The 26,745-nt window shown below is 42.7% G+C and overlaps 1 protein-coding gene across 1 annotated transcript in view; it reads left to right on the forward strand.

The window, feature by feature from the left end:
• The window catches only part of thada (THADA armadillo repeat containing), a 122,253-nt gene that overhangs the window by 8,295 nt on the left and 87,213 nt on the right, over window positions 1–26,745 (forward strand). The window contains exons 16-26 of the mRNA XM_004554581.3: window positions 837–982; window positions 1,108–1,336; window positions 1,418–1,553; window positions 1,655–1,791; window positions 1,967–2,098; window positions 2,397–2,557; window positions 14,225–14,334; window positions 18,161–18,293; window positions 20,356–20,478; window positions 20,653–20,775; window positions 20,961–21,052. Of these exons, the coding sequence (XP_004554638.3) occupies window positions 837–982; window positions 1,108–1,336; window positions 1,418–1,553; window positions 1,655–1,791; window positions 1,967–2,098; window positions 2,397–2,557; window positions 14,225–14,334; window positions 18,161–18,293; window positions 20,356–20,478; window positions 20,653–20,775; window positions 20,961–21,052 (1,522 nt within the window). The remainder of the gene's footprint in view (window positions 1–836; window positions 983–1,107; window positions 1,337–1,417; window positions 1,554–1,654; window positions 1,792–1,966; window positions 2,099–2,396; window positions 2,558–14,224; window positions 14,335–18,160; window positions 18,294–20,355; window positions 20,479–20,652; window positions 20,776–20,960; window positions 21,053–26,745) is intronic.

The following is a 26,745-nucleotide window of genomic DNA, read 5'->3' on the forward strand; positions in this document are numbered from 1 at the left end:
TAATCTGAAAGGTGCATTAAAAAATAAATGGCCGGGCCAGCGGTGCACATCGCAAATTAGCTCGCATAGACACATTAGTTGTGCTGCTTCTTAATGACGGTATCTTATCTAACAACCCAAACTACCAGATTCAACTTGTAATTGGCTAAAAATCACTTAGCCTGCCGGTGGGAGGGATGTTGTTAGCTGGCAGGTTTTTTTCAAGCGATGTTGAAATTTCCAAATTTCGACACTTCAAAAGCTTCAGGAGCTGTCCGCTCAGCGCAGCATCGGCACCGCGGACATACACGGATACATCCGAAGAGTCGAGACAGAATTCACAATGAGTTTTCTGGGCTTTCAGGTGTATGGACCAATGTTTTCTTTTCTGATCAAAGCAGAAAGCTTTAATGAGCAGCTGGATTTGTCTCGCATTAACTGGCTGAGTTAATGCGACATCGAAATGCAGCATTAAAACCTGGGCTATGTTTAACATGAGCGTTCATCATTCTAACAGTGTAAATGAGAGAAATGAATGAAAACCAGAATGAGGCCCTTAAAGTTCCTTATGGCTAAACTGCCATCTGAGACTCAACTTTTAATAAACTGTTTCAGGTGGTAAAACGGAAAGATGGTGGTGTTGGGCTCTGATATGCTGCAACAGTTTGGAGTCCAGAGCTGTGTTCAAGGACGCAGTAACAGTGATTCTTGGCACAATGCATGTATGTATGTGCCTGAACCAGCAGCTTGTCTGGTGCTGGCCAGCCTCTTTATTTTGATGCCAGCCTGGTGCTCCAGCTGCGTCAGCTGCATACTCTGCCTGTTGTCACAGACTGTCCCCTCCTGTGTTTTCTCAGAGCCTGATGTTTTCGCCCTCGGTGAAGTTGTGACCTCTACATATGCTCAGAACGTCCTCTTCTGTGTCGCCAGCAATTTCCTGGAAGTCAAACAGCTCGCCTCGTCGTTAATACAGCAGCTCCCACCATCAGCTGTTGGACTTGAGGTTCTGACACGCGTCTAAATAAAAGTTTCTGTTACTTCAAAAACAAAAAACTTTTTTTTCTTAGATTTTTGTAATTCTTGTTTTTGTTTAGTGCAGACATTGATCTCTGGTCTCTTTGTTTCCAGGTGCCCGAGAGGATGCGCTCCATTCTTCAGGCTGCTTTGGACCTTAGTACAAGCACCAAACCTTTTGACAGCGTTACAGCTGCCCACCTCCTCAACCTGCTGCTCCCCCAGCAACACCTGAGCCAGTCTTTGCTGCACTGCGCCCAGCAGCAAGGCCTCGATTACCAGCCTCTTTCCATACCAGCCCAGGCTTCTGATATGCTCATTTTGGAGCTCAACACTCTGGCAGGTGAGATCCACGTTTGCAGACCAGCCTCAGAATTTCATGTGCATATAGCGTATGTTGAACTGTGCTGCTTTCTGTCCTCAGTGGTTCAGTTCTTGCTGCGCTGCCTGCAGTCTGAGGTGTCGAGGGCAGAGGCATCTCTGTTGCAGGCAGCTGCTTCCTTTCCTCTCTATGGCAGAGCTCACTGCATCACTGCTGTCCTGCAGCATCTAAACACAGAGTAAGAACAAGAATTGCATCTACACAATATTCAAATTAGCCACGATCTCTTATCATGGGATTATTACATGTGTATATATGTGCGTGCGTGTGTGTGTTTAGGAGTTTGAGTCAGACTGAGCAGTGGAGATTCCTGGTGTCAGAGCTGGTTGCTGTGTGCTACAGGATGTCTGACGTGGTCTCCCCTGTAGTCCAGAGCTCCTCTCCAGAAGGACTCATCCCCATGGATAATGACTCAGGTCTTCTATGTGCAGTATAACTACAAGTCTACACTGTAGAATTCATCAGGAAAACAGTTGCTGAAATTACAAGAACCCTGGAACACAAATAGAGAAACTGTTACATGCATAACACAAAAATGACACTGAAATCAGATGAAAAAACTCCAGCTTGCCTTGTTTGTGTTTTGGACAGAGACCTCAGCAGGGCTGCAGAAGATCCTGCAGGAGATTCAGCCCAGGGACACCAACGACTTCTTCACCAGCACAAGAGAGCTGGAGACACAGCAGGGGGACGATCACACACAGACCCCATCACTTGACACAGGTAATGTAAACATTTCCCTGGTATCTTGGCTCTTTAAGTGCAGTACCTGTGATCTCCTGGTGAGGGAAGTGTTTCATGTGGTAACTTTACACGATGCACAGTCTGGACCCTGCAAGTTCAACAAGTGCAACTTCACAGTCATAATGGAAACTGAATAGTGTTAATGTGTAACACAATCAAACAGAAATATTGAATTTGAGCACAGTATGAGACTTCCTGTTTCGACTGCATACAGAGGTTTAGTTTGCCACATTACTTAATAAGACAACCAAACCTTGCATGCATGTGCTGGCTGTAGGTGGTGAGGGCTATAGGGTGACGGCTCAGATGGTGCTGGTGTGCTGCTGGCGGACAATGAAGGAAGTGGCCATGCTGCTCGGACAGCTGTGTCAGAGCCTGCCTCTGCACTACACCAATGACAACGTGTGCACGCACACCGGGCTCATCACAGAGCAACAGGTGAGACCCCAGACACCAATGCATACACCCCTCGCATCCTACTACTGCATTTATCTCATACACAACAGAGGGTAGTTCAGCACGTTAGTTATATTACTGTTGTTGAAAATATGAAAATAAAATTGTTCTGACTGTGAACTTTTTTTATAGAAGTTTGATTAGCAGGTTATGGGCCAGGGTCAGTGATGTAAAACATCAAGTAATTGTTCATTCAAAGCTATAATTAATTATTAAGCTAGTTAAATGTGACAGTTTTCAAATGTTAGATGTTTTTAAGTTATATTACAAATCATTCAGACATTGTTAGTAATAATAGACCTTCCTGACTCTCAGTTGCAACCTGTGGAGTGATTTCTGTGTGATGCAGGTAGAATTTTTTTGCATAAATTAAAAGCATGTCATGTTTCCTGAGCGAGTTCCCTTAATATCAGTCTGTCTGTTCCTATCGGTGGAAATGAGGAACACTAGCTAACAGTAACTTAGAATGAGTTAGTCACTGATTTGAACTCAGACCATGTATTCAAAAACAGACTTGAAATGAGGACAACCAAGCAAACATGCTGTGGTTCAGATAGTATTTTGCCAGCACAATTAGCACAGGTGAGCAAATAAGCTAAGGTTAGATAGCTAGCTTCTACATCGAGCAATATGTTTGTACCAGCAGGCGAACTAACGCTCAGGAGTTATTCTGAGCGTGTGTAAAAGATAAGCTGGTAATAGTCTGGTATACTTTTCTAATAATCAGACTGTCCCTTTAAAAAAAACCAGAGTCTGAGTACCACAGTGACCTGTTTGTATTCAAAGCCCCACATATCCCACTCGTCCGTATTAACATAATGCTCCATTGTTGTTCCAAACTACGTGAAACATTGAGTCAGACTGTTGCATCGTTACCAATTAGAACCAATGCACCTGGGTGCAATAACAGAAACAAGCTGTGGAAGTGGGAAAGTATTAAGAGTCAGACAAACACTATCACCCAGTTTCCCAGACATGGATTAATTGTAGTCCTGGACAAGAAGAAAAATTCGGCTAAAAAAGACGAGGATTAAGTCACGTCTGGGAAAACAAGACAAACCATGTGAGCTTCAGTCTTTTCATATTATTTCTTGCCAGTGAAAAACTAAAATATTTCATACATTCACACATAGATTTTAAGCACAGCTTTTACCTTAAAAATTAACATTGTAGGTCATATGTTTTATAATTATTTTGTTTCATGTTTGATGTTGGATTTTAGGCATAGATGCTGACTCAAATCAGTAGGGATGTTCCAAAGAACAAGAACTTATTGGTGACAGTCAGGGGCTGATTTTATGAATAATTGAATAAATGTTAAACGGCCCAAAGTGAAAGGGGGAAAAAACTGCTGCATGACTACAGCATGTAGATGTGGTCTGCAACGCTGGGTAGCACCTACATGCAAACAAGGCAGTTATCTTGCCAAAACGTTCTGTTTTTATTGTCACAATGATCTTTCAGAATTATCCAGACTGTGAATGTAGTGAAAGACGAGCATTGATATTACTCAGTGCATCCCTACATGTCAGTATGAATTGCATAAACCTCTTAATCTATCTGTTGTAGTTAACCTGTATAAGAAATGACATTTAAAATAGCATAAGCTCTGCTCCCTCCAGTGTATTAATTTATGTCAGGGCCTGTGGATGTGTGTCACATCGTCCTGAAACACTGCTGTCACGTCTCAGCTCTGCCTTGTCCCCATTCCTTATGTGTATGTGTGTTTAAATGTGTATGTGTGTTTATATATGTGTGTGTGTGTGTGTGTGTATATATATGTGTGTGTGTGTGTGTGTGTGTGTGTGTGTGTGTGTGTGTGTGTGTGTGTGTGTGTGTGTGTGTGTGTGTGTGTGTATATATATGTATATGTAAGTATAGGATGACTAACGACCCTAACCAAGCTGTAACAGCTAAGCTTTGTTACTATAGCGTGCTGCCAAGGATAGGGAAGCCCTCTCTGTTATTACTGATTTCATACAATCTACAAAGACAAACGCCTGACCTGAATGTGGACTCCACTGGGGTCTCATGCGGGATCTAGAAAGCGAATAGTTATGTCTATAACTTCTGTTCCCTGAAGGAGAGGAACGCGGTACAACACATAAGTATGGGATATCACGCCCTCGTGTGTCCTGGCTGAAGAAACCTTTATTCACGCCTTTAAGGCAGATGATGTGCGATGACACGTGCACGGCCCCACCTGCACATATAGCCGCTGTCATCCCTCAGTTCGATAGCCGCTCTTCACCGAGCCAAACTGCTCAGTGGGGCCACCTTGTGTTGTAACTCGTTCCTATCCTTCAGGGAACAGAAGTTATAGACATAACTATTCGTTCCCTTTCAGTCAATTCACTCGGTACAACACATAAGTATGGGACATATATACACGCCCCACAGAGGAGCCACCGAACCGGAATCGGACCACCACATCCTTAGTGAGTGGTAGACCCAGCAGAAATGACAGCATGAGCCACCGAAGGGGCTGTAACGTCCAACCAATAAAACCGCACAAAAGTGTGTGGTGATGCCCAACTAGTTGCCATACAAATATCAGCTACAGGCACCCCTTTAAAAAGAGGCCATGAGGTTGCCATCCCCCTGGTGGAATGAGCTCTCACCAGTGAGATAGCTTCTATAATCCAGTGGGACAGCCTCTGTTTGGACAGAGCTCTACCTCTATTTGGATTAACGAAGCAGACAAACAGCTGGTCACATAAACACACAGTCTGAGTGCGCTCAATGTAGGTGTGTAGCACATGCACTGGACAAAGAGAATGCTGCATCCTCTGCTCCTCAGATGTAAAAGGAGGGGAGCAAAAGCTCAGACACTCAAACTCCATTGAGCTATAAGATGCAGGCATGATCTTCGGAAAATAGGCAGCATCAGGCAGCATGTGGCCATCAGGAGAGAGGGTCGGTAACCATGGCAACGCATGTAAACGCATGGCAACGGGTCGGTAACCATGGCAAGGGGCCGGTAACCATGGCAACGGGCCAGTAACCAGGGCAACGCATGGCAACGGGCCGGTAACCAGGGCAACGCATGGCAACGGGCCGGTAACCAGGGCAATGGGCCGTAACCATGGCAACGCATTTAAACGCATGGCAACGGGCCGGTAGCCACGGCAACGGGTCATAACCATGGCAACGCATGTAAATGCATGCCAACAGACCGGTAACCATGGCAACGCATGCCAACGGACCGGTAACCATGGCAATGCACAAACAGTGGCAGTTAAGCTAAGTTCAAGTCAGCAGACAACGGAGCTAACTAGCAGCAGCTAGCTAGCCCAACTCAACAGAGGTGTTCTCAGCGAAGTGAAGAGCGTAAGAACTGAGGGATGACTGTGATGACAGTGGCTATATGGGCAGGCGGGGCCGTCCGTGTCATCACACGTCATCTGCTTTAAAGGCGTGAATAAAGGTTTCTTCAGCCAGGACACGCGAGGGCGTTATATCCCATACTTGTGTGTTGTACCGAGTGAATCGACTGAAAGGGAACCGTTTACACTCTGCTATCCCAGTATGAGTTCTTTGCTAAAAAAAGAAAGAAAGGAAAACAGTGTACAGTTATACAGTTTATGTGTGTATATTGTGAATCCTGTAGAAAGGAATGCTGTGTGTGTGTGTGTGTGTGTGTGTGTGTGTGTGTGTGTGTGTGTGAGACCCCCACAGCAGGAGGCCCTTGAATTAGCATCCGCCCTCGTTAGCACCGCGCTTTCATTTGAGGCCCAATCCCGCTGGTTTAACGGCCACGACGCCTCTCCCTTTCCACTGCATTCTTTCCAAATCACTTCCACCACCAGCAGGAAAAGACAGAGCACTGCAAACAACACACACACACACACACACACACACACACACACACACACACACACACACACACACACACACAAACAAACACACAGGAATAGTTGTCTGAGTGTTTCAGCATGTGAGCGTCCATAATAACAACGGTACCAGACATAGGCTGTGTTTGTCTTTGTAGGGGGTAATGAGTGTGTGTTTGCTTGTTGACAGTGTATTTACACTGAGAGAGAAAGCAGGAAGGATCAGAGGCTTTTATGTGCTGAATGGGTGTTTTTTCTTTGTTTTGGACTGCAGGTTAACCTGCAGCATCTTGAGCAGTGTTGGCTAACAATTACGTACAATCTGTGGCACATACTGTGTGTTCTGAAGCAGCTTGTGGATTTCACACTTTGGTTCTATTTGTACTTTTTTTCTGATTCATATGCTTCATGATGCTTTCGCAACTCTGTGAGATTCTGCAATGTTTTTCTTTTTATTGTTGTGACATTGATTTTAAATCTAGGCGATGTGAGAAGCGTGTAGATCAGCGGTCCCCAACCTTTTTTGCGCCACGGACCGGTTTGTGCCCGACAATATTTTCACAGACCGGCCTTTTAAGGTGTCGCGGATAAATACAACAAAATAAAACTAGTACCGGTACCGAAAAAAAAGATTTATTCATAGCACACGTGAAAAGACCCAGGAAAACAGAGTTAACAAAATAACTGCTTATTTAAGCAGTTATTTAACAAACGCAGGCAGACAAGGAAAATCTGAACTTGAGCTCTTTTATCTTCATTCAGTTGTCATCAGTTTCACACTGTGTGTGTGTGTGTGTGTGTGTGTGTACATCGATAGTGAATCTGTTCACATTGACAGACAGTAGGATGATTGTGAAAGGGTTTGGGAAGTTGGATCTGCTGAAGTCTCTGCGTACAAAGTCTTGCTGCCCTACCGCAGTGATGACATGCATGTGTGTAGTGTTTGTGTGACCGAAACACAACTCCTTCCAAAAACGTGTGTGAGCTCGACACCTCCTGTGGTCCTCACCAGCATCCTGTGTGACATCCTTGTTGGCCTGGCTAGCAGCTCTGCACTGTTGTTGTGGGTGAAACCATGGCAACAAGAGCAGCTGGCAGTGATGCTGTAATTTCTTTTAATTCCTTTCTAATTTATTTTTATGTTTAAGCGTTTAGGTTGAGACCTTTCCAACTTTCTCGAGTTTTTCAAGATGACAAACATTTTTTTCAGTTTTTTGTTTGCAAGAAGTAAAGAAATTAGGAAGCTGTCCTGCTGCTCTGTACAGTCACTTCAGAAAGTCTTTACATTGTAAAGTTCACATTTTTCCCCCCCCATCTCAGATCTCAAATTATTTAATATTTTGAGTGTTAAGATATATTTCAAAATACCAAAAGGTGAATGTAATTTAGAAGCTGTTTGCCAATCAGCCTTATACAGCTGAAATAGAAGAACATGTTATTTACCATCAGACCAAAAAAGGAGAAACAGGCCAAGTCAAAAACCACTACAGCTGATTTTTGAAAAATCGCCTATTCACCATTCACCGCTTTGGTTAGGGAGGCAACTTTAGCCGAAACGCTGGTAGTTTGGTACATTTACCCTGATTTATGGCTATTTTTTATCATAGGTGTCCTAATATGCAGTGTGAACTGGTGAGTTTGTATACGCACAATTCGCCCTTTTCTAAACTATGTGTAATCAATTGAGCTTGTCACATGTGGCCCCCAGTCACGTTATGAAAGCAAACAGGACAACAGCAACATCTAAGGGTTTGAATGCTTGTGTAAATGAAAGAGTCCAGTTTTTTTTTTTTTAATGTTAAAAAAATTGAGTGTAGACTTGAATGTCATCCTTATCCATTCAAAATTCAATCTACAACACCTGAAAGTTTGCAATAAGAGGTGTGTGTGTGTTTGACACAGACCACCGAAGTAGCTGGTCAGCTGGAGTTTGACAGCATATTTGGCATAGCTGGGAGCTCAGAGCACTGGTTACAAAGAGGAGGCAGACCATGTGTTTGGCCTGCTCTGCGTCTGAGAGGGAAACACACCCACATCCTTAGACAGGCAGAGAGGCATGCACGCGCAGTCTCACACACACACTGAATGCATTGTCTGACATCTCCATATATTTGCTCTCTTGTACATAATATTTACTTTGCAATGCTTTATTTGAAAATCTAAGTTCTAAAAATAAGAGTTCATCCACAGAGTTTCCCACAATGGAATAAAAATATACGCTTTAAAACCACCTTTACCTGTCAAAGGTGGTGTGGGGTCCTGAGTTTCATTTTAGGGCTTCCTAAAGAATGAATATGGACTACACTTTAACAAAGGGACAGGAAGAGATCCCACAAGCTTGCTTACAGTGGGGCAAAACAGTATTTAGTCAGCCACCAGTTGTGCAAGTTCTCCTGCTTAAAAAGATGAGGCCTGTAATTTTCATCATAGCTATACCTCAACTATGAGAGACAAAATGAGAAGAAAAAAAATCCAGAGAAATCATATTGTCTGGTTTTTAAAGAATTACTTTGCAAATTATTGTGGAAAATAAGTATTTGGTCAATAACAAAAGTTCATCTCAATACTTTGTTATATACCCTTTGTTGGCAATGACAGAGGTCAAATGTTTTCTGTCTTCACACACTGTTGCTGGTATTTTGGCCCATTCCTCCATGCAGATCTCCTCTAGAACAGTGATGTTTGTGTTGCCCAGCCCAAAGAATTTCAACTCCCTCCAAAGATTTATCCTATGGGGTTGAGATCTGGAGACTGGCTAGGCCACTCCAGGACCTTGAAATGCTTCTTATGAAGCCACTCCTTCATTACCCGGGCGGTGTGTTTGGGATCATTGTCATGCTGAAAGATCCAGCCACGTTTCATCTTCAATGCCCTTGCTGATGGAAAGAGGTTTTCATCCAAAATCTCACGATACATGGCTCCATTCTTTCCTCTACACAGATCAGTCGTCTTGGTCCCTTTGCAGAAAAACAGCCGCAAACCACCCCCATGCTTCACAGTAGGTATTGTGTTCTTTGAAAGCAACTCAGCATTATTTCTCCTCCAAACACAACAAGTAGAGTTTTTACCCCAATTTTCTGTTTTGGTTTCATCTGGCATTCTCCCAATCCTCTTCTGGATCATCCTGCGCCGGTCAGAAAAGGATCCTGCTGTAGAAAGTAATATTAAATACATTCTAACAACAGCGATCCTCTCTAGCAAACTTCAGACAGGCCTGGACAAGTACTGGCTTAAGCATGGGACACGTCTGGCCTGGCGGCGTAGTGTGTTACTGATGGTAGCCTTAGTTACTTTGGTCCCAGCTCTCTGCAGGTCATTCAGTAGGTGTGTGGTTCTGAGACTTTTGCTCACCGTTCTTGTGATCGTTTTGACCCCACGGGGTGAGATCTTGCGTGGAGCCCCACATTGAGGGAGATTATCAGTGGTCTTATATGTCTTCTAATTGCTTCCACAGTTGATTTCTTCACACTTCGCTGCTTAATTATTGCAGATTCAGTCTTCCCAGCCTGGAGCAGGTCTACAATTTTGTTTCTGGTGTCCTTTGACAGCTCTTTGGTCTTGGCCGTAGTGGAGTGTGACTGTTTGAGGTTGTGGACAGGTGTCTTTTATACTGATAACGAGTTCAAACAGGTGCCATTAATGCAGGTAACGAGTGGAGGACAGAGGAGCATCTTACAGAAGCAGTTACAGGTCTGCGAGAGCCAGAAATCTTGCTTGTTTGTAGGTGACCAAATACTTATTTTCCACCATAACTTGCAATTAAATTCTTTAAAAATCAGACAATGTGATTTTTTTCTGGATTTTGTTTTTTCTCATTTTGTCTTTCATAGTTGAGGTATAGCTATGATAAAACTTACAGGCCTCTCTCATCTTTGCACAATTGGTGGCTGACTAAATACTGTACCAAGGAATAAAAACCACTGATTGTCAACTTTTTGCTTTTCCTAATCTGGTCAGCTATGTACTGTAGAAGTCACAATGATTATGCTGCGAACTTAAACTCTTTTATTAAAACAACATTTGATTGTTTCGCAGATGGATTTTCTGTCAATACAAGCAAAACTAGTGCTGAGCAGAAAATGTCAACATCATATTTTTTTGATTGGACACAGACTGAAATGTTTGGATGGTTGCCGAGTTAGAACAAGATACAACGTTAGTTACATCATTTGCAGTAAGCAGTTACATAAAATTAATCACTGCAAACATTCCAGCCTATGGAGCATGGCTGATTTCACATCGACAGCTTTTTCAAACAAAATGGTAGAAAATGTGTGTTTCACAATAAAATAAGAAAGAAACAGATCACTGCATCAGTCTCCTAGCTGCTTTGCCAAATGGGAAGAACTTTCTCCCTGAAAAGCATGAGAGCATGGTTTGCATGTTGTTTTTGCAAATCAGTTATCACCCATTGGACTTATAACCAAGGTGTACAAAAGAGCTTCACGTCACCTCTAAATGTAGATGAACTACACACTGGGTGGTCTCCTGCTGCTGTACCTTCTTACTGCACACGTCCTTAAAGGCGGTATTTATGTGAGCCAGAAGCTGCAGACTGCTCTCACTCCCTTTCAGACTTGTTTTAACTATGGATCTGTAGGTCAGTGAAACAGGATATCATTAATATGGTCATCCCAAGCACGCAGCTGTGGTTGTGAATGCAAAAGCGCCACCCACCTGTTGTTTAGACCATCTGATTGTAAATGACAGCCAATCAAAAGAAAGCAGGCTAAAAGGAAGAAGAGCTTTGGGTGCCTAGAAAAGCGCTATGTAAATGCAATCCATTATTATTATTATTATTATTATTATTATTATTATTATTATTATTATTAAGAGTTGTAGCAGATAAAGTCTAAGAACATGGAGTTGGAAATGAGCATAATAGACTTTATAGAAATGTATCAATACCTGTGAAAGGTACGTTGTTATTAGTAAAGTGTCAAATGCAATGGAAAGGAAAATACAAGATTCAAAAGAAGAAAAGTATGAGAGATTTAAAAAAAAATAAATTGTGATGTGCAGTAGGGAGTTATTAATATAAAGAATTGTGTGCAGTATATAGTGTGCTATATTAAATTTGTGGGGTCTTGCAGGAATGATTAGCTCGTGCTCTTCAGTCCTTCCTTTAAGCAGCAGAGAGTCCAGAGGGAGATTGGTATGAGGACTTACTGAGACATGTAGTAAAGACAAAAAATAATTCACTGAAACTGAGCAGTGGCAGCAGCAACAACAAACATGGTGAGAGTGCCGTCTAACCCGGGGCCATCGGGGGAGAAGTTAGCTATTTGGGTCACTGTCACGGCTGAGCCATACATGTAATTAGACTTGGGAAACTTCTCTCTCCGCACATGGAAGTTTTTTCTGGGAAACGGGCTAGGCTGCAAACAGGAAGTTGACATCTAAATAAAGTGCACCCCCCCTTTGCCCCCTCCTGCCCCGCGCAGGAAGCTTGCTCGGCCCTTTTTAAACAGTTACACAGACGGGAACCTTCGAAAGGGAAGCTTTAAATAGGCGAAGCCGCGGCCCGGCTCGGCCCAGCTCAGCACCGCAGCGGTCTGGGCCCCGGCAGCAAGGGACCATCTTAACAGTGACTGTCGCTGCCATTTTTACCCCGGTGAGGTCAGGCCTGTCCTGGGAGTCCACTCTGGCCACCAGTGTGATAAGTCATTGGGCTTGGTAGGCTGTGGTTTACACAGTCCATACTTTGGTGTCCAAGTTAGTCCACTTTAGGTCTGCAGGGTCAGTTGAGTTTATTGACCAGTCACGTGGTCAGAAACGGGCTGTCTAAGCCTTTCATCTTTGCCGCATTTATTATCTTTGTATGATTTTCATGTTGCACATAGTTTTAATTCACGTGCAGCATTTTTGTTTCATCGCAGTCTCCTGCTGTTTTTCCTCTTACAGACCAGCTTCATGCATCATTTTCTCTTCCTTCAGTGACATCAGGGCTCGTGGCTGAAGTTTACAGTGACTGGCATATTTCTGGTTCATGTGTGGGTCTGAGTCTGTGTTAGTTTAGATGTTGTGTCTAACCCTACATCCCCTAAGGGGCTGTTGGGATGTTTTTTTTCTCTTTTTACACGGGGTATTTTCTTTCTTTCTTTTTTTTTTTTTTATATTTCTTTTTTTTTATGTTTGTGCTTTGGGTCCTCGCCACCCCTCCCTGTGCCCTCCATGCCACCCCTGACTAAGTCGGGGCCTGGCTGCCTCTGTGGTGGCGGTGATACCACAGCCTTAATGACAGGGCCGTGGAGCTCTGCGTCCGCCTCGCCCTGCCGCCTCACCTGCAACACACTCGCCAGTTTACACACTGCTGCAGGAACAGCACTGACTTGTGTGTGTGTGTGTGTATAGTTAGAATAATGCTGCTAACACTATTACTAACTGGATGGTTTTACTGACAGTGGCCATTATGTGGATGTCTCAGCATCCTTATTTGAACACACTTGTCACGCTACTGACATGCCGCTCTCACGCTTGACGAGCAGAGTGCTCCCTGGCTGAAAACTAAGTGGTGTCTCTAAAACAAGAGTGCAGCCAGTGTTGCAGCTTTGCCAAGCAGAGGAAAGTCTAAAGTGGGATTAGGTAATGTAGCGAAGAACCATTTTTTGTACACCATGCTGCTTTTTTCCTTCAGCTGGAAGCTGTGAGGCTCTGAGTAATTGTCTAAATGACCAAGCTGGTTATCCAAATGGTTCATTTTACCACCATTCAATGAGCCACGAGTGGAATTGTGTCATTTTCAAGGGTGGAGTGTGGTGGGTGGGTAATTGTTTTGAAATTGTATTGAGTTTATTGGATGTATTTAGACATAATTGCTCGACTTTAAAGGCTGATTCATGCGCTGACAAAGACAAAGTCCACTGTGGTGGATCCACTCAGATCTAAATGCTTCATTGTTTCAATGAAAGATAAAACGTAGCACACTAGAACTAACATGACACCGTCACTGTGGGAACCTCCAACTACAGCGAGCCACTTGGTGAATCTGTTTGCAGTAAGTTGACCAACAGCTTTTTTTTTTCCTTTTCAATAAATGTGTTTTCTGTGTCTTTCAGATATGCAACAACTCTTTAAGTTACGCTTTGACATCCGACTCATCAGTTAATTCCACTCTCAGATGTCAAATCTTCAAACTGTTCATCCAGTTTTGAGTAATATGAATGCGTTTGAAGCAGACTTGAATCAACGTGACGTTACATATTTTTACATCAAAATATCCTACAAGTACATTTTTCCTTTCAAGTACTAAAATGAATACAAAAGCGCTCAAATTGCAAGTATTATAATGAATAGAACCTGCTCCTGTGAAATCCATGGTTACTTTGCATTTCTTCTGTTGGTGCTGTATGTTGTTAAAGCCTTCCATAGACAGACATGTAGCCAAAGATGAAAGCAACACATCTACAAGTCGGAATATTCTGGATAATGTCACAACATCCCACATTGACACAACAGTTGTTTTGTGAACCAAAGTGTAACAACCCTGCTTCCAGGTCTTTTCCATATAGACCTGTGATTAAAAGCTAGCGCTGCTACTGTATGATTGTTGAACATGAAGGCAAATCTTGGCCCTGCAGGCCTCCAGTTGAGAAAACAGGATCTGCTGCACTAGCTCGTGGCCTGGCCTTGTTAAGGTTGCATCACTGGGTGCATATAGCATGACTTATGTCATTTTGACCCTTTGAAACTGGCATAACTAACTTCATTTGGAGAGTGCAGCAGGAGGAAAGTTATGTGAACACACACAGCCACACAGTTCACCTCTTACAGTTCAGCTGCTGATCTCCTTTCTTTCTCTCTCTCTGTGTTGCAGGTGGAGGGGGTAGGCCTGTACTTCCGTCAGCAGCTCCTGCAGTCCCGTCATCGTGGCGCCTTCGAACTGGCTTATGTGGGCTTTGTACGCCTCACAGACATGTTGTGCAGGTGCGTATGTGTCTGTGTTCACATTCAGCATAAATGGACTGAAAGGTGATACTGTTGGACGGCCATGGGCATTAGCTTCCATCACGACAGTGAGTGTCCCTGTGCCTTGTAATTAGCAGTAGGCAAGCACACTCAGTAATGTTCTTCAGATATAATCCACTCTAAATAAATCAAGGCTGGATAATTGGATTTATTTCTAATCTGGTGCCCTCTGGATGGCCAGCAGAAAGGCATGGGTGTGAAAGAACTGAACTGCTGGTGACAGAGAAAACCCACGCTGGCACAGGGCGAACATGCAAGCCTCTGACGATCTCATTAAAAGAAACATGCAGCTCCTTTAAAGTGGAGTCAGACTGTTAAATACCCTTTAATGGTCAAACACATTAAATCATGAACAGCATGAAAATCTTGGAGAGACATCTGTGATGTTTTGGGGTGTATGAGTGCCCGTCCATCCGTCCATTTTCTTTGGGTTACCTAATCAAGCCTATCCCAGCTGGTGTAGGGTGAGAGGCGGGTCACGACCCTGGACAGGTCGCCACTCTGTCACATCTGTAGCCAATTTATGGTAAAATGGTAAATGGCCTGTATTTATATAGCGCTTTACTAGTCCCTAAGGACCCCAAAGCGCTTTACACATCCAGTCATCCACCCATTCACACACACATTCACACACTGGTGGAGGCAGCTACCTTGTAGCCACAGCCACCCTGGGGTGCACTGACAGAGCGCCCCAATTTAGAATCCTCAGTTAACCTAACCCTACTAAACTACATGTCCCCATTTGTGCACACAGTGTGGGTAGTCTGTAGACGTGTAAAGGCACCAGGGACATGGATAGGTTTTTGAGCAAAGTACGCTGCAATCCAGACAGCGTCAGGGAAGTCTTTGCTCATTTCAGCAAAACGTTCTGCACGTAACAAAACTGCAGGAAAAGATTCGGTCCCTTATGAAACAGAAAATATGATAAAGGAGGTCCTGAAGTCCTACATCAAACAAAAACATCTCAGCTTCAGCTTGCAAATTCTTGAAATGATAACTACAACTTATAGACTGAAAGATTAATCGATCTCAGACAAAAACAGAAAAGTGCAACTCATAGCTCATAACATTTTCAAACTTTTTCTTTGAAAACCAGCATTTTGCAAAACACTTCTTTGCAGTATGAGAAAAGAAAATGACAGTTTTCCTGCGCTTAAATTGCTCAGTGAAGAGCAATAGCCTGGTTTGGCCTCAGTGCCAGTGTGCTGCCAGGGCCAGCGTTAAACTTGGCTGGAGTGACATATGACGCCAAAGTCCTCATCACCTGTGCTATTCCTAGAAATAATCTCTCTATTATTCTCCCGAGGAGGAAGAAAATATTTGTTTTAATTCTAAACGACATGAAAGAATTTCTCACTTTCATGTACCTCCCAGTTTTCCTCAATGGTGGGTTGTGGAAAACGTCTTTAGCCCTGCGGCGGGTCACCAGCCACAAAACCGTCACAGCAGTGTTGACTTTGAACCACCCAGTGCTGAGCAGTTAAAACAAAACTCACTTGTTTTGTTCTTGTGTAGAAACCAGGCTCTCTGTGCGTTGTGTAACATTTTAGCGGTCGTGTGTAGGAGTACCGGGGAGTGTGTGCGTCCTGCCGCTGGCTTGTGTGGATGCGAGTGTGTGTTTCCATGAGGGAAAGAGCAATGTGTGGATGGTATGCAGGCCGTGTGCTGGGTTATGGGGTGTTGATTGCGGGGTGCTTAACCGCAGCCTTTTGATGCTCTGCCTCGGGATCTGGCTTCGGTGTGTTCCACTGTGTTTGCACTCTTTCACTCTGTCTCTTTGTCTCTCCATTCTTCTCAGTTTTCTCTTTCATTCACTCTTTCCGTTTATCTTCACTTTCTCCTTTCTGTTTCTTTTTGACTAAATTCTTTGGTTATACAAGTGAATTTCTATCTGCTGTGGTTTCCATTTTTGTGCTGAGACATGCCCCCAGCAGTGCTGTCAGATGAACTCATTTACCCCTTAATCAACACCACCGTTCGTGCAAAAGGCACAAATAAACGAGTCCCATAAAACGCTGTGTTTGTAACAGAAGTGGAGAAACTTAATGTTGTTCTACTAATAACAGCGTAATTTTGCGGTAAAACAAATATAGTTAATGTCAGTTCATGTCGAACGTCATGTCTTAATAGTCATGTCTTTCAGTAGCTTTCTTTCCAAGCTCCTCAGACAGTCTTGAGACCATCTCTCATAATAATATTTGCAGCCCTTTATTGAAGGGCCATATAGATGCATGGAAATACAGTATATAAGGCAAAAACACCATTTGGACAGTTATAACAAGCTTGAAAGTCAATATTTGGCATGACCAACTTTACTTTTCAGCATACCTGAACTCTCTTAGGCAAACTTTCTTGTCATTTCTTTAAGAAGTCTTCAGGAGTAGTTCTGCAGGCTTTTTGAAGGACATCCAAAGCTCTTCTTTGGACGTTGGCTGCCCTTTGGCCCATTCTCTGTAAAGATGGTCCCACACATGTTGAGGGGAGAGGCCAGTGCTTAATTGGTTTGGGTTGGTGTGTTTGTTTGGGATCACTGTCACTGAAATTGAAAGGTGGAAGAAAGTTTTCTTCTCTGATGAGGAAAAAATGTAACCTTATTGGTCCTGATGGTTTCCAACGTTGCTGACACAACAAGCAGATCCCACCCGAGATTTTTCTACGCGTCACAGTGGAGGCGGCGCCACAATGGTCTGGGGTGCTTTTTCCTTCAGGAGGTGCAGGGGCGTCAAACGGCCACTGGCTCTGTCCAGATGTTGCAGAGAGCGTCCCTCGTGATTTATTATATGATTTTTTTTTTTTTGCCATTTGTCACGTTGTCTTAAACTTTTGATTGGGAATGTATTTCTCACTTATACAATTTTATTGCACCAATTTTATTTTGCATTTTAGCTATTTATCTATTACTGACAAAGCCACTCACGCTAACACTTGTGACCATTTTCCTCCTTTTAGCTGTTTTCACCATTAACATTTTTTGGGATATTATTGGAACATTTATTCATTGCTCTTTTACTTTGTCAATAATTTAGCCAACTTTTCACCAGTGTATATTTTGCGTTATATATTTTAACATTTATTCAAAACCTTTTACTTTAACTGTTTATTGATTATTTGCAGCTACCTGCTTTTAAAAAGAAAGTATTTGTTAGCTTGCTGGCTCAGCTAGCCGGTTATTTTAGCAAACTGTTTCAGTGTCTGTGTTCACTCTTATTTGCAACAAGTGCCGTGTACTGCTCTGTTCAACATGTGGCTGTTTTTATACATATTTTTTTATATTGAGTACTTTAATACCAGCAGTATACTGGGAAGGAACATCTGGATACAAGTACTCTGAAAGAGAAAACTGGATTTCAGTACGCATTCACTGCATGATGATGTTTGCGCCCTCACTGTGAGGCTGGATTATGCATCAGTACTACATCTTTACTCTTTCCCACAAATGTCATTGTTTTAATTTGCCCACTCTGCTTATTTGGCTTTTGTCAAACAGCTGTTTGTTACAGAAGTAACAGATCAGTGTGTGTCCACCAGAGCTGCTTCATAGATGATCAGTTTGAAACAAAAACCCCAAAACCTACTGTGGGGTCTGTCTGATTGTCAGCGGGGTTTTTAACATGCGAGCATGTATCCAGGTTTGATGAGAGTGGCCTGTTTTGGTTTTGTGTATATGGAAAATGATGAGTATGACTTTACTCATGTGTGGACTACAGTGCACAGGGAAACTTAAAAGATTTCAGTCTTTGTTGCTTACGTCCATGTCATTGTTTTGTGTGTGTTTGTGTATAAGGAGTGGAAGTGAGGCCCTGCAGCAGCTTCCTGCTCGCTGGCTTTCTGAGGTTCTGGAAGAGGTCAAATCCAGCGACCCATCATCTAAGCTGTGCGCCACGCGACGAAGCGCTGGAATACCTTTCTACATCCAGGTGTGTAAGCAATATTTTTAAAGATATAAACAGAACAAATGGGCTAAAAGATGATGCAAAGGGTGCTTGTAAGGTTTCAGATTTGTTGCTGGACTTGCTATTGACTCTAAGTGTTGGCAAGAGCCTAATGTTTAAATTTCCGACACTTCAGAAACCACAGGCTTGTCAGTAAACCTCACATTCCTGTGACTTGGCTGCTGCAGAGTGTGCGGTAGAGTGGTGGTCATGTTGGTGGTCACACCAATTTCTTCATGAGTATAACTCTCTCAGGACACAGTGACCCTTTGTTGCAGCTGATTGCTTCTCTTGCTTCATCTGATAAAACTTCCAGATTTAAAAAAAAAAAAAAATTATTTTGCAAATAGAAATGTGTCACTGCCAACTGCAGCGGTCATCCCGAAGACAAAACGAGGACCATAAGCAGTAACCATTTGGTCAAAATTAGGGTTTGCAATAGAAACCTTGTGTGTTTTTGTTCCTGTTTACTCCCAAAAGTAGCGCAATAAGCAGTTCTTGGCATACCGGTGAAGCACTCGTGCTGGAAGAACACTCCGTTTCCTAATCTAGCCATCTTTTTTTTCCCCCCTCACGTACAACACACACACACACACACACACACACACACACACACACACACACACACACACACACACACACACACACACACTCACTCACTCACTCACACTCACACTCTCTGGTTGTCCCTCCCGTCAGTAGTCCCACAAATTACTAACACTGTGTTAGTCTCTGACTCTTATTTAGTCTCAGCTCGCGTCTTCACTTCCTTTGATTCCTAATATCGAAACTAGACGTGACTGAGGGGATGTTATCAGCAGTCATTTTGAAGCGGCTTACTCTTCTTTTGTGGTTTTGGTCAGACAGCCGCGTCGGTGATGTCACTGACTCGCTTGTTTTCGTGTGTGTGAGGCACGTGCGCCTCGTAGCTTGATTGAACGGGATGCTTCACATTAGTCTTAAATTAATTTAACCGACTTTCTGAAATTGACTTTTAAGGGCTCTGACGTCTTCCTGATCCTGTTTCTTTTCTTTTTGTTTTTTAAGACTTTCTAAACATTATCTGTGATGAATAGTAACATAACAGAAGAGCTTTAACAGGACAGAGCCTGACAAGTAGGCTGGGTGATTAAAACTGAGGATGAAGAGAGACGGAGAAGATAAGATGAAGGTGAATGAAGCAGAGGAAGTCTGAGAAGAAGAAGTTGCCACTTTGGCAGAACTCCAGACCACATTCCTAGACAGACATGGAGTCAGATCCGGGAAGGCTGGCTCATGCTGGTCCTGACTAGTTCATAGGAACCAGGCTAGCCCTCCTTTTCCTCTTGGCTTCCTCTGCTTCTAACCTCAGAGTTCATAAGAGCCAGATATGCCCCACCCTCTCCATCTTATCCTTCAAGGTCTAAGTCTTTACCATAAGCCAGGTAGGCCAGACACATCTGGCTCGCATCAGCTCCAGCAGAGATGACTTCTTTCTCACACAGCAAAGTGCCGTCACCTCCACACACACTCCCGCATTCCCATCTCCCACTCCGAGCTCATACAAATGATCTCGTTCAGTCAGCCTGTCAGAACAGACTAACTTATGGGATTTTATGAATGTATTTTTTGTTATTACCATATAAATGTGACTCAGTTTAGCGGGCCACGATAAAACCCTGAAGCATAGACTATTTAATAGACGGATGCAGTAGCTGCAAAGGGGCTATTTGCAGTGTACCAGCACTCCCACAGGATATCACACCTGATGTCATCATGTGATTGGTTCTTGAAAAGGCTCATCAGTAAAAACAGAAAATCATTATGGGCGAGGTCTTTAAAATAGGATATGTCTGTTGTTTTATTCTTGAACTAAAATGACTTTGCAAGCCTCACAGTTCAAAAATAATCCTTATTTATCTCATGCGAGGTCTTTGTAGCCCCTCACTTCATCCTCAGTTGGAAATAAAGCAGTTTTAGCTCCCTGTAAGTCGTCTGATTGGCTGCCCCTCACAAACAAAAGATGGGCACAGTAGCATTATCTGTTTTTTTTTCTCCCCTTGCCCAGGCTCTGCTCTCCTCTGAGCCCAAGTCGTCCAGCTGCAGCCTGTTGAAGATGACCATGAGAGAGCTGATCGCTTTGGCCATGCCTTCTGCTGACAAGACCACTGACACCTCCACCGTGCCTCAGGTTTCGCCACCTAGCAGCTTCATTAATCATAATTCTAGTCAGATCTAGCCTCACAGATCAGGAAGTGAGATTTCCTGAACACAATTTTTTGTAAAAGCACAAAGGGTCATTTTTATAATCGCCTTAATGTTTCTGACACTGTATTCAAGGTGGAATTTTGTCTGTGGCTCACAGGTCCATGCTCTGAACATCCTCAGAGCTCTGTACAGGGACACTCGTCTGGGGGAAAACATTGTTCCTTTCGTCTCAGAAGGGATGCAGGCTGCAGTGCTGGGCTTCACCTCTCCTGTCTGGGCAGTGAGTCTTTACTTCCTGTTTTTTTTTTTACCTCGATTTATTGTAATCTGAACATCACAACAAACCAACGTTTGGAGTGCATACTTGATCGGCGGTTACTCACTAACCCATGGTGATAATTAGCTTTTATAATTTCTCTCTCTTCGTATTCCAATTTCTTAACCTCCATTTGTTTTGTTTCCTAGGTGAGGAACTCCTCTACTCTTCTTTTCAGCACTCTGATCACAAGGATTTTTGGCGTGAAGAAAGGGAAGGACGAACACTCGAAAAAGAACAGGTTTGCTTCTCGTGCCTCTCTTGAACTCACCTACCGCGTTCAAGTTTCAAGCTGTGTGCATCAGTGCGTAAAAGGTCAAGAAAGTCACAAATACTAGTTTAAAAAAAGCTCTTGTTTAATAGTGAGCATTATTTGCCTTAAAACAAACAAACAAACAAAAAAATCACATAATTCAACAGACATAAAATGAGAAATCTAAATCAAAATTTGCAGTTCAATGAATGTAATTAATCCATATTTGTACTACAACAACAGCAACAATCAAACACTCATTGCATGTTCTTAAAGCTGAGATAATAAAAAAGGCCCAGTTAAACACTGGTTATGTTACCATTTAACCACAAAGGGGTGCTGTTGTAACACCACCCAGGCTGAAGGGCAGTTTTTCACTCTGCTCAGGCTTCCTGACTGCAGGATGCAGGTTTTCCTCTGTTCCTGGAATATCAACAAGGAAATGACATGGGAAGCACAGAATAGGGGGAAGTCTTGCTTGGAAATGTAATCTGCAACTAAATTACTGTTACTGATATAATATGAAAAGTAATTGAGTCTTCCCAGATGAGGTCAACAAAATAACAAAAAAGGCACTTTTTGCACCTCGGGGTGCTTTTATGTTTCTTACATAGAGAACAGAGTGGCTGATGATTAAAAACGGAGAGAATGGAATCACTAAATCTGAAACTTGTTTTATGAAACTTGAATTATTAAAAGTTTAAGAGCTCGATCACATTTTTCCTCTCAGCACCAGCCAGTGTTGGCAGGAGTTTGTTTTTCTGAGTGTTCCAGCTGTTCTTCCTCTCCACTGTCACCAAGTGCTGATCATGTCTGTTCTTTCTTTAATATTGTAGGATCTAACTTATAAACCCATTTTTTGCTGTGAACTGCTCTAGAATAAATAAAACTAAGCAGAGCTGAAAGAAATCCTGGTTTCAGACCTGGCGTTTAAGAAGACTTTGTCTTTAAAAGCAGTAAGACGGTAATGTTTAGACTAGCAGTCCCAACAGCGCAGGTGATGAAGAGCTGTCAGATGCTGAGTGTTGGATACGATGATATATTTATGTGCTGATCTACAACCGTCACCCAGAATGGGTTTTGGCTTGTGTAAATGACAAATGTATCTGTTCGTTATTTTAGCTGGAAGGTTATCAGCTCTGCTGTCAGAGATTGTTTGAAAGATTGTGGATTGTTCCTGAGGTTTCAGAAAGAGTCTTAAATTCTAACAGGCTCCCAAAGCCTTGTCAAACCACCATCCAAGTGTTTGGAAACCTTGAAATTAAAAATTATAGCCTGTGCTTATCGAGTGTTCTTTCTAAGTATGTTTTATAATCTGTTGTTTGTAACTCGAGCGCAGCATAACTGGATAGTTGGCTTGCGATCTTCCATTTTGTCTCTGACTCTCACAGCGCGCACAGATACCTGCTAATAAGTGCTGCGTAACACAAACCTCTGAGGTTGTCCTGTACAGCTTGAACTGTCACGCAGATGGCCTCCCTCTAGAATACTTTGGTGTTCAGAGGAGTTCGTGAGGAGCTCTCTGGTTGCCCAGATCTTGGATGTGCTGCACACTCACGACCTTTGATCGCAAGGCAGTTGAACAGGTTGCCTGATAGGAGGCATTGAGCACAACTCGAGGGGACTCGACTCCTCTGGCTGCCAGCTCGATGTATTGCTGTAAAGCTGTACGGCTGCAGAATATCCGGCTGGTGTGAAGGTTGGTTTTCAACCTTTTCAGTGGTAATTACGGGGTGAAAGCTGATAAGACCACTCACTAATGATGGGAGCACTGCTAGGCTCTCTGCATCCCAGCTCCCACTTTGTTCTTTATGTGCTTTGTTTTTGTGAATAAAAACATTGTATGAAATCAGCCTGTCAGCACAAGAATATTAGCATGCTGTCAGAACCACAGAGCTGTTGGCCCGACTGTAGATTCTGCGTCTTGTTAAGCGTTACTTCACTGCCCTTACCCTAACCCTGCAGAGTGGCCTTGCACAACTTGTAACCATAATATATAAATCCCTCACATGACTGATAGCTTATTTTCCTCCGGTGAAACTGATACAGGGATCCGTCTAATATTCCGAGCACATTAAAACAAACATGGTAATAATGTGCATGTACTGTTTGGCTGCCTGTGCGACACTTATGTTCAGCGTCTATATTCAGCTCAGAAGAGATTTGTTACTGCGTGTATAATCTGGGGTAAAGTTTCCCAGGGTTTTGGGTCGTGCTCAGTCTGGTTCCCTGTGCTGTGTTTCTACTGTCTGCCTTACTGAAGCCCGCTGAACGTTAACCAAGCTAACAATGCTGCACTTTATCTTGTCTGCTTTTACTTGTGTTTTCAGTCTGTTGTCGAGCCCTCTGCATAGCTCTCTGTTAGTCACTTCCTCCTTATCTGTTTATTCTCGTTATTAATGCAGGGAGTTATTTTTATGTGCCCGTGGGAGTGTGAGCGTGCTACAGTTAATAACAAATAATAAGTGATGGTGAAGAGAATTAGCTTTTGATCCCTGAATCTTTCATTTGACTTTCAGAGGTACATGTTTGTGTTTTTAGTGTTCTTGGTCTCTGATTATTTTTCTCTTCTTGCAGCATGTTAGTCATAATACGCGCGGGTCACACTGGATGGAGCTGTGCGTGTGAGCACCAGAAAGCTGCGTCTCATTTATAATTGTGTCTCTGAGAATTTGAGTGTTTTCCAAAGTCTGGTCTGTGTTATTACCGTGATTTTATGGTTGTGAAGTGTGGCAGCAGAAAATGTATTGTGACAGCTTGTCCAGTCTAATATTCGTGTGTGTGTGTGTGTGTGTGTGTGTGTGTGTGTGTGTGTGTGTGTTTCTTGGTCGACTGAAGCCAGAGCATAAACGCATCTCTCTTTCTCACACAAACCAGTTTATTTGTGTCATTATGTGTATTTGTGTGTTTAAAAGGGCTGAGCATTTCGGGGTGTGTGGGAATTTCAGCTGTGTATTTTCCAAAGTTGCTCACATTCAGGCGCGTCGTTTGCTTGCCGATCGCCGTTCCACTAAGCTCCAGGCTCTGGGCCCTCTCGCCTCTCGCTGACCGCACAGTGATGCTGATCCGATACAGTTTGTTGAGATAAACGTGAGCATAAACAAAACTGACAGAGCAAAGATTGTACTCTGCACTCCAAGCAACAAAAAAACCTACCAGTTGTAACAAGCTCTGGCATAGCAGTGGAAAAAGGAACCTGGGATCCATTCAGTGTGTGCTAACCCGGGTGTTAAGATACTGGGAATGCTCTGGGATCAAGTAAGTGTCAGGTTTTTTCTCACTTTAAACTTCAGCAGCACAGTTTGATTTGCTTGTGCTGTAGTCTTTATATTTGATATGTTATCAGAAAAATGGGCTTAAGGAGCAGTAAGAAAATGCTACGACTTCCCCTAAAAAATCAAAAACCAAATCTGATCTTAAATCTGTTCATCCTTCAAACTAACTCAGAGACCAAACAGCAGTTTTCAAAGAGCCTGTTCTGATCGAAACTTAAGGCAGAAGTGCGATCGATCGTTTTTCTTTCTGAGGGAGAGGATTCACCACGAATGACCCCAACTGTGTTTTGTGCCACTTCGCTGCGGGAAACTTTTCTTGGAAAACTCCATTTTTGGCCCCACCTACAAATAGATTTGTTTACAAATGACCCTTCTCGGTAGATTTCATCCTCTTTTCCCCATCTACGCTCACAGAATGCGCTGCAAATCTACAAGTGCGAACGATCAGAATGGGAAGTTGTGCAGAGTTGCAAAAGGAAACTACCTATTAGGCAAGCTATATTTAAATTATGTTTTTTTTTTTTTTATAGGCGGATGTGTGGAGCTAGTGTGTAACCGCTGATGTATCATTGCGCAAACACTGTTGTGCTATTGTAGCTGGTCAACCTGATGATGGCTGCAGCTACGTGACAGTTATTTTAGTTCAGTGGTTCTCGCTCCTATAAATGGCCAAAAAGGTCATTCTGAGGCACCGTCTTCATCAGAATGAGAAGCAAATTTAAAATTTCACTCTAAAAGTTGTCATTGGACTGTTTCCAGTCGAAAAAGTCCAACAACTCTATCAATTGAAGCGTGTCAGCACTTCAGTCAAATTGTGTGATCAAATTGTTGCACTGCAGGAATCATGATTCATATCTCATAGTTAATATAACTGAAAATAAACAGTTTTTGGCCGTGAAATGTAGTGAAGAAGAATAAAAATGTATTTTTAAATATTATTTAACCTTTATTTATACAGGTAGTCACATTGAGATCCAATGTCTCATTTGTAAGAGAGACCTGTCCCAGACAAATAGATGCTATTAAAATACTTTTAGTTTATTTTCTCCGTCACCTGTTGGTGTAAAAACTATGAACCCACAAACGAGACACGACCTTTTCACATACACCTCTGCGGGGCTGTACGATATGACCAAAATCTCATATCCCGATGTGACATTTATCGTCCCGACAACGTTATATATCACAAAAATGTTACATTTTCGGTGAATCTCGGGCAACTTGATTTGCGTGCAGTGTTTTCAGCTGGGCGGCGTGTACCTGAGGTCGAGTGTTACATCAGTTTCTTTGTGAGTATTTATTACACGGCGTGCTGCGGGGAAAAGCCTGTTCTAAGGTTTATTTTTTAGCACCTGACGGCTCTTTTTAGAGTCTCGTCCGTAAACGCTCTGCATACTATTTCACCTGATTCAGTTTATTTTGAAAATTCTCAACAGAATCTTCAGCTTTATTGTGAAAGGTTTATGTGGAAAATAAAGAAGCGGACGGCGGAGCCACGCGATGGTTTTACCGTTTTTATTTGTTGCTAACGACAACGAATAAAAACAGTCGCTTGTGATCAAGTGCTTGGCAGAGCAGACCTCTTCCCTTTAGGAATGACTTTATTTAGATGAGTCGAGTTAAATAAAAACTTTATTGGCCCTGAGGCTGAATGGCGGTTGTAGCAGAGAGACCGCCTGTGTTAAATATAAAGTTTGTCATTTTATTGACGTGTGTGTGAATACATAAGCAGAAACATGTGACAGCAAAAGGGGTGCAGTGGATATATGGATCCACACACAGATCGGTTTCCATTTGTAGGTGTGGGTAAGCAAACATTAAGGTTTGATTTGTTTAGACACAGAGTATTTATCCTGAGAACGTCTCCTTATCAGAGCTTCTCAGTATTTGGCAGGAGGCTCGCTCCATTACCTCCCTCCCCCCATCGCCTATGGCTCGACTTGGTACTGTTTGTCACTTTTATAGAAGGGGAGTTCCTGGTACATAGGAATTTAATCACAACTAACAGTAATTTAAGTAAATGAAGCTCAAGTTGGAGCACAATAAAACTACTAGTTTCCTTTTTTATTTGTCCTCTTGTTTAACGTTATACTTGCTTTACTTGTGAATCTCTTTGTAGCTTGAAATCACCTTCCTGTTTTGCTTCCCAGCTGCTTCCGATCTTCGACTCTAGCTCAGTGGCGTCTGGTAAAGTACTTTTTTCCACAGGGGCTCATTTTCATTCATTTCTCTTTTTGCATAATAATTCTCCTTACAAACAAACAACCCTTCTTTCTATGTTCCTTTGCTCTACATCCAGCATTTTTCAGACTATAATATTTCAAACCTCATAGACGCAGACAAGCAATCCAAAAAGTAATAAACTTTCCAGCTTTATTCCTTCTTTCTTTTTTAGGTTTGTTACTC

Source organism: Maylandia zebra, linkage group LG13 (genome assembly GCF_041146795.1).
Source record: "Maylandia zebra isolate NMK-2024a linkage group LG13, Mzebra_GT3a, whole genome shotgun sequence".
Classification (NCBI taxonomy): domain Eukaryota; kingdom Metazoa; phylum Chordata; class Actinopteri; order Cichliformes; family Cichlidae; genus Maylandia; species Maylandia zebra.